This window comes from Leuciscus leuciscus (genome assembly GCF_965113295.1).
Source record: "Leuciscus leuciscus genome assembly, chromosome: 22".
Taxonomy (NCBI): domain Eukaryota; kingdom Metazoa; phylum Chordata; class Actinopteri; order Cypriniformes; family Leuciscidae; genus Leuciscus; species Leuciscus leuciscus.
In genome coordinates, this window is record NC_138746.1 from 30,920,560 (window position 1) to 30,929,618 (window position 9,059).

Consider the following 9,059-nt stretch of genomic DNA (forward strand, 5'->3'; position numbering starts at 1 on the left):
CAAAATAGAATAAAACACTTTTTGAAAGGAACTTGATGCTTAAAAAAAAAGATCAGTGACAGTTTGTGGCAACAAGTGACTTAAACATATATATATATTTGTCATCGACTCGTTCAAAAGATTTGTTAAAAATGCAGATTCATCCAGTACTGAAACAAGTGAGTCATTGAATTTACTACCAGTAAATTACTGCCCAGTTTCACAGACAGTCCCAGACTAAAGTACAGGTGTTTTGACTAAAAGCAACTTGGACTGACATATCTTAAATTATGTCAGTGCCATTGTTTTGTCTCAAGATTTGTAACAAATTGTATTCTTTAGGATAAGCCCCTCGAGATGCACCATCTCGTTTTCAAGGGGGTCCTAATACACAAATTAAATAACATCACACAAAACAATATACTCAAGACAAAACAAAAACAACAGTCACCTAATTCAAAACAATAAACACACCACTACAAAAATTACTTTTTTTTTTGTCTATGAATTGTTTTGCACACCATTAATGTGTTTTGTTTTTTTAATCTAAATTTAGGATATTGAATTAGCTTTTATAAACATGCCTAAGGCCTAATCCTGGCTTAGTCTAAGCCCTGTCTGTGAAATTGGGCCAAGAAGTTATTTTGTTTAGTTAGTTAGTAACTAAACTGAGGGTTTAACTTGTCGATTATTTATCTCATTGCGTTAAATAAAAATAGCCAGCCCATATGTTATATAACTGAAGTTTAACAAGCTGATGTTCAGAATAATGTTATTTTTTTTTTGTTTTTTTTTTAACAATTAACGTTAGCGTACATGAGGTTAAGCAATGCTTCTATTGCTTGTTTCTGTTTTTTCACCTGTGTCTTGATTCGGACATTCTGTACTATTTTCGAAGATGCGTAATAGCACTCCTTACCATATAACAGTGAAAACATAGGTTGCTGGAAAATTCTGTCAATGGCGGGGGAAGCGTTGTGTTAGGGTGATGATCAAGCAGACGGCGTCCGACCAGAGCCAAAGGTGCGGAACCCCGAAAAACTAAGCTGGCCGAGAAAAAAAAAAGGGCCGACGTTGCCCTGGTGTGTCCCGGCCTTTAGAGGGCTTGTCTACGTGTGAGATTCCCCTCCAGCTGTCTCAGGCCCGGGGCATGATCTGGCACCCTCGTCCGGATTTATGGAATCTGTTGGTGTGGCCTCTGAACGGGGTGCGTTGATGTGTACCGTCTCCCAGCTCTGAGGCGGCTGTAGGCCCTTAAATAGAAACTCTTCGTTTCCTGGTGTAGGCTATGCGACTTGGACCCAGTTCCCTGCCCTGTAGGTTCAGTGTTGGAGTTCCTACAGAGTCGTTTTTCTTCTCTTAAAGTTTACATAGCAGCGCTTGCTGCTGAGTATGTGCCGTTAGGAGGTGTCTCCATTTGGTGACACCCTCTGGTTTCTCGGTTTTTACAGGGAGCAATTCAGCTTAGGCTGTGTGAATCCCTTTGTGGAGGATTCGACATGGAGGCGAAGGTAGAATACAAATGCAGAAAGTTTAATAAAAATCAGTCAACAAATCCCAAACACGAGTCGATGAAGCAGGCAAGGTAATCAGTCTAACTAGACAAACAAACAAAAAAACAGTAATCCAACGATCAGTAATCAAACATGAGAAGCACAATGGTTATATAAGGAAGGCAATGGAAAGAACGCTCGGTGAGGCAGTGAAATAACTGGCAATACTTTGCAAAGTATCTATGGAAAACCATAGCTATTTACAGGTGATAACAGGAATAAACCATAGAAGAAACAGTTCATGGCTAGTATTCGGGAGAGGGCTCCCTCTGGCGGTCGGCTGAATGGATACCAGCCTCATTTGTTACACCCTTCTTGGGACTTATCAATTGTCCTGGAAGGCCATCAGTTTGAACCATTGAACCAGTCCGTGTCAGATAAGCTTCTGGGGCTATTGGTGGCCGTATCCTCTCTTAAGTGGATCGGAGACCTGCAGGCTCTCTTTGTAGGCCCTTCTTTTATAGACTTCGCCTCTGGCTTGGTTAAGTTCTTACTACAGCCTTGGCTTGGGTATGTTCCCCAAGGTTGCTTCGACCCCATTTCGCACTCAGCAAGTGATTTTTGAGGCATTTCCCCTCCTAGCACAGAGTCTGAGTGATGTGCAGCCTCATGGGCTCTGCCCAGTGCGGGCTTTGAAGACCTATGTCGACCACAAGGACCAGTGGCGCAAGTCTGACCAGCTTTTCGCTGTTACCAAGCAGAGGATGTCTCATTGGATAACTGATGCTATGCTGCAGCCTATAAGGTGTGCGGCTTGGCTTGGCCTCTCGGTATACGTGCTCATTCTTCTAGAGGAATGGTTTCAGGCTCTGTTTAAGGGTTCTTCCTTGGAGGATTTTTGTGTTGGGGCAGGGTGGTCCTCTCCACACTCTTTATTCAGGTTTTATGGTGTCAAGGTGGGGAGGGCACCTGGCTCCCAGGGCTGGGATTTTTAAGCACGACGCTGTCCTCCGTCTTCTACATAAACCCGCAAATGTAGTCGAAGGCATTATGGTATACAGTTCCCATAGCTTCAGCGACGCAGCGTAGAAGTGAACCTACGTATGAAAGGGAATGTTTCAGTTACATAGCCTATGTAACTTTGGTTGCCTGAAAAGGGAACAAGACATTGCGATGCCGGCCATTCTACTACTTTGCGAGTGCTTCCTCCGTAATGGGAAATCTGAAGAGAGATGGTGGGAGGCGTATGCCTCATAAGAGCGTGCTCCCGCCATCTCTCTTCAGATTTTCCATTTCGATGGAAGTATTCCATGGAGGCAGTGCAAGTGCCACTGTCAAATTAATTGGCATTATGGTATAGGGGCTTCAGACAATCGTCACATCGAAGGTCTTCCCAATAGCTTCAGCGACACAACGTGTTATTACCTATTCAGGGAACCAAGGTTACATACATAACCAAAACGTTATAAATTATGGAAAATTCCGTGAATGGTGGGGAAAGAGTTTAAATATATATTTTTTAAAATGCCATTTTCAATTGTAAATCAATGATTGGGTTAATATTAATAAATGTAATGTTTGATTTTAGGGACAATTTAAGGTCGCTTTTGTATGATAATGTTTTGGTTGCTGGGTCGCCACTTCATGTCCACTGTAAAATCTTGGTTCGAAGCAAATCCAGTTGAGAACCACTGTCCTATTGGATGCTTGAACCCACATAATGGGCATATGTGGAGTTATGAAATTTAGGACAAGTATGTCACATTTTGAAAAAACAAGAAGTAAATCAGTAGTCAAAAAAAAAAAAGAAAAAAAAAATCTGTTCATACAAACCCGTTACATGTGTGTTTGATCAGTGCAGGTGTATTTCTAGGGCCAGTTTGCTTTAAAGATCTCAGAGCTCAGAGATTGCGGTGATAGCCCCTGGTCTACTGTAGGTGCGTAAAGCACATCAGAAGTGAAGCCCACTGAATAATTTACACTCAGTCAGTCAATCTCAGCATTTGATGAACTGAAGGTCACTTGCAACTGTAGAATTACTGTACATAATAACCAATCACTACACTATTCACTTTTTTTTTTTTTTATTAGCATGGCATTTCAGATTGATCCATTGAAAAACATTTAGATGAGAAAGACATTTCAGAATTTATCAAAAGAATGACACTCAAAATATGTGGTCGACATTGTCTTCATCCATGGAACTGACCATATGTCAAAGTGGCAGAGGAATGTCTATAATAAAAGGAAATGTATTAAAAAAAATCATATGAGTAATGATTTACAGCCTCAATATACAGTATTTTATAATTACATTTGCAGAGGATTATCAGGGTCATGGAAATATCATGGAATTTTAATTGTGACTTGCAGGTCTAAAAAGTTGGAAAGTGACTTTTCAACCCCCATTGCAAATCAGGTTTCAGGACTTCAAGCTGTTTGCAATGAACAAATCAAAGTAATTGAAATAGCTCAACACACCAAATGTTTCAAGTAATTTCCCCAAATTCAACTGAAAATGCCATTTTTAATGACTTCTGCAGTCTCAAAATTATTCAACCCCCTGAATAGAATCCCTCACAACAGCACAAATCTGCAAAACAGGTGTTGACTCAAGTACACCTGATGCAACTAATCAATCAGAATGGGACTTGCTGTCATGCTGATGGATCTAATAATGTTTATGAATGAGTGAAAACATTGATGTTTTTAACATGACTGTGGTATGAAGCAGGGCGCGATTGCTAATAAGAGACAGATGTCAGCGCCACACGCGAGTCCCGTGGATATAAAGGAATAAGGACATTTAATTCTACCGAACTAACTTACCCGCAAGTGCTGAATTACTACTCACACAGGTCAGTTTATTTGACTAATTAAACTTGTGAGGTAACCCAGTGCTGTTTCATTTGGTCCAACGTGACACTATCACACTAAACAGCATTTGAGTGTGTTGAAAGTTATAATGTTATTCTATGTGTTAGTTTGTTTGCTATATGAGACTGGGCAGTAAGCTAGATCAACATTAGAATAACATACTGATCATTTTCTAACATTTAATCATGTTGAGCTACATAACATTGATTTGTTTTATGTACATTTGTTCACCTGTCTAATAAAGTACATGCAAGAGCGGCGTCCCTGTCAAGTCGTGACTCGTGAAGCTCTGTCAAGTCCAAGTTAGTCACGGACGTGAGGCGTGGAATAACGCCACGCCGATATTGATCCTCGTTTTAGTTCTCCTTTTGTCCCAAAGTCTGCTTGCCATGATCCATAGTGTTTGAACGAAACAACTACAGCGTGTCGCTAGACGTTACGCACTACGCAGTTGTCCACGTCTGTCGCCATGGTTACTATCGCAGTACAAGCGGAAACCAGGGATAACGCGGATATTACGTCATTGACAGGCGACAAGTGAACAGGGACGGGCACTTTTTTAAATTGTGAATTTCTCTGAATTTACAAATTCTTGGAAACATTTAGGATAATGGGAGGACACAATTGAATTGATACAAAATTCGTACATATTGTACCTTTAAAACTGCAAACCAAAGACAGTCTCAAAAACGCAGTTTGAAATTGCTGGTGTTTCTGAGTCACAAACTACCTTGTAACCAATCACGTGGATCTTTGAGCTGGTGTGAGTGAGTGGAGGCGGGGGTAATTTGCATATTCATAGAACTGTGCATACTTAATGAGGCAAGGGTGTAGAGCTTTAATTCAAGCTATTTTAAAGCATGAAGATTTTTTTCTAGGACAAAATGTGTAAATATGTGTAAGTATTGGTTCTCAAAGATGAGTTTTAAGGGATAAAGTTATTGACTGTAGGGGGACTTTAAGAGAAGATATCATCGCCCTTCACAAACAGGGAACAGGATACAAAAAGATAGCGAACTAAACGCATACAGTTTCCATGCCAGAACTCCAAGACGTACACCAACACTGACCCAAAAGCACAGGAAAAGTGCTCAAATAAATAAGCCACAGAAGTTTTGGGATTCTGTTCTGAGTGATTAAAACAAAACTGGAACTTTTCGGCCCTATGGATCAGCGGCATGTCTGGAGTAAGGCACCATAGGCTCGGTGATGCCCTGCGGCTGCTTTGCATCCTCTGGCACTGGAAACCTGCAGCGTGTGGAAGGCAAGATGGATTCATTGAAGTATCAGGAAATCCTAGGAGAAAACGTTATGCCGTCAGTGAGGAATCTGAAGCTTGTGTGTCATTGGACCTTCCAACAGGACAATGATCCCAAGCATACCTCAGATTCCACCAAGGCTTGGTTACAGAAGAAGTCCTGGAAGGTTCTACAGTGGCCCTCACAGTCACCTGGCTTGAACCCCATAGAAAATCTCTGGTGGGATTTGAAGAAGGCAGGTGCAGCACGCAAACCCAAGAATGTTACTGAACTAGCCATTGCTCATGAGGAATGGGCTTAGATTCCTCAGAAACGCTGCCAGAAGCTGGTGTCTGGTAATAGATCTCGTTTGCAGCAGGTCATAACAGCAAAAGGGTGTTCTACTAAGGGTTAAATAATTTAGAGACTGTAGAAGTCATTAAAAGTAGAATTTGGGGAAACCACTTGAAACATTTGTTGTGTTAAGCTATTTCTATTACTTTTGTTTGATTTGTTCATTGCAAACAGCTGAAAGTCTGTACATTTTGCTAATAAACCTGATTAGCAATGGGGGGTTGAATAATTTTGATTACAACTGTGTGTGTATATAAAATATTATATATATATATATATATATATATATATATTATGTGTGTGTGTGTGTGTGTGTGTGTGTATGTGCATGTGTATATATACACATATTTACACATATACATACATGCATACATACATACATATACATATATATATATATATATATATATATATATATATATATATATATATATATATATATATATATATATATATATATATATATATTATATATATATTATATATATATATATAATGTATGTTTTTTTTTTCAAGAAATTTTTTCAAGAAATCTCTTTAATTCATCATGGATGCATTAAATTGATCAAAAGTGACAGTAAAAACATTAATAATGTTAAAAAAGATTTCTATTTCAAATAAATGCTGTTCTTTTGAACTTTCTATATTTCTGAAGGATCATGTGACACTGAAGACTGGAGTAATAATGCTCACTGCTGAAAATTCAGCTTTGCATTGAGGGAATAAATTATATTTTTAAATGTACTAAAGCAGAAACAGTTATTATAAATAACTAATAATATTTCACAATATTACTGTGATATATTGTAATTTTGATCCAATAAATGCAGCCTTGGTCAGCATAAGAGACTTCTTTCAAAAAACATTATAAAAATCTACAGTGAGAACCCTAATTTTGGCCTTACTGAGTTACTTCAGAGCAAGAAAGCCATTTTATCTTCTTCCATAGAAAACCACACATACCTGCCGTAACAGACTGTCTGTCTGAAAGGTACAATTGTTGAGGTTATCGTTGTTGCCCATCTTCCTGCACATAGTCCGTGAGATCTCCACTTCCAGAATGTAGCGGATGCCTTTGACTACCTATAGCAGAGCAGAGACTGGATGACGCACATTATAAACACACGCAGTGAGACCAAAGGGCTTCTTGTACTGTACCTGTCTCTTTGCATCAACAACAGACGATGCTTTGAACAGGAAAGCATCATTGGACTTATTGTTAAATGAGTAGGTTCCGGTCAGGACAGCCTTCTGTACTCCAGTGTCATTCTTACTGACATTCTGCAGAGTTCCTGGGATTGGTTTGCTGACGACTGTGTGAAATTCAGCTTTCCCTGTAGTGAAAAAAAACCCATGGATTTTGCATTTTGATACAGACAGGAAGGTATCAGTCAAATGAACATAAGAGAGCCATTTAAATGACCATGTAATATACACTATAGAAGAAAACACACAGACCTAAACAAACAACTATAGCTACAAAACTATGCAAATGCTTATAAAAGTATCTTACCGAGTGAGCATAAGCCTGCTAAGAAAAACAAGAGAAGAGCCTGATAAGAGACCCTCATGTCTGTTGGAGCTCTCTCAATTCTACTCAGCAACTTCCTGTTCAGCAACACTTCAACCACCAGTAGTGTGCAGCAGTCCTCCAAAGAGCAGGCACACTTCCCATTGGTCAAGAGCATTGTTTCCTACATGGACTCACATATGCCTTAAGAAAGAACACAGGTGAGATCAGTTGACTGTTGATTGCTGCTTGAGTACAATATGATGCTCCTTTGGAGTTAAAAGAGTTATCATATATTTAGTTTACTTTTATAGTTCTGTGTACATGTTGTACATGTTCTGTGTTGTGGTTGAGGATTTGCTTCTATAAATATCAAACTTTGTAGAGACCACCGAAATCAACAAGAACAAAGGATGCAATCCTTCCTCAAACTGAACCGAAATTGGCTGTGTGTGTTGAAGTGCTTTGAAAGATGCAAATGAACTCTTGTGGTTTTCCTCCCACATCCGGTGATGAAATCCACTGATAGAAATAAACGCTGACATGTAAGTACTGCGTGTGAATGATGAATTGTTAGATGAGCTGAGCAAAACTATCTTAAAGTATAGCTTAGGAATGTGTGTTGAGTTGTGTAACAATATTATTAACTTCATCTCTGTAAGTAATATTCTTAAAGTCAAAATGAAAGGCAAGTCATTACATTTTGATAAAAGATTACAAAGACAAAACAATAAAAAAAATTCCTGCTAGATTGTGCACTGTAACAACAGCAATGTGTATCAAACTAAATAGGATCAGATTTTAATATGGTGCCGATAAAAAAAGAAACACATAATCAAACACGAGACTGCCATTGTCAGTAAATGCAATTCAGAAGGATATTTGATTATAGAAGGCCATTTCAACCACATGAGAAAGTGTTGCTGTTCTCACTTGCTAAATATGATCGGATATGCACAAAAATCGGATTTGGAATGACAGTCTGAAATTGTGGGGCTTTTGTTATGTACCTAATTAGGGCCTTGAAGGAGCTCCTTAAGTTTGTATTCAAAACCAGCAGATGGCGCTGTGTCGACAGTCAGTGTAATATACGTAAGTGTCTCCTGTTTTTGACCCTGTATTGGACCCAAACGGAGAAGAAGCCACTACTCTTTCAGAATTAATTCTGCAATCACTAAAAAACAATTTGGCTATCTTTTCAGAAGTTCACAAGAGGAGAATTGTGGCGTCTTTTCTACTCGCTCTCTAGTTTCTGGAGCTCCTCAGCTCGCAAAACTTCAAAGATGGTGCTCGTGTCAAGTGCTTGTGCTGAGAACATGAAAAGGCTAGTTCCAGCCATGTCACATCCTTCACATGTCTCAATCTAGCCTGAAGAATTGCTTTTGCACTTCAAAAAATGAAGGCTATTTTTGCCTGAACAGAATGTTGATCCTCTTCAGATGACAAAATTCTGAAATCCCTGTTGTTCCTTGGCCCATGTTAATCTACCAATATGTAGGCAATGCATTGGCAATGCAGCCATTTTCTCTGTTTACACCAGGGCTGGTCAACATTTGCTTGTTTAAACATGAATCCATCTATATGTACATTCAGCATCCTTGTTATCTT

General features: G+C 39.1%; 1 protein-coding gene across 1 annotated transcript; it reads right to left on the minus strand.

Annotated features, from left to right (window-relative positions):
- Positions 1-97: 97 nt before the first annotated feature.
- Positions 98-7,631, minus strand: cst7 (cystatin f). Its single transcript, XM_082154661.1, is given in 5 exon segments — positions 98-3,707; positions 6,905-7,024; positions 7,100-7,275; positions 7,455-7,577; positions 7,580-7,631. Coding segments are annotated over 5 exon segments (549 nt in total). The 5' UTR covers positions 7,617-7,631; the 3' UTR covers positions 98-3,614.
- Positions 7,632-9,059: the final 1,428 nt, after the last annotated feature.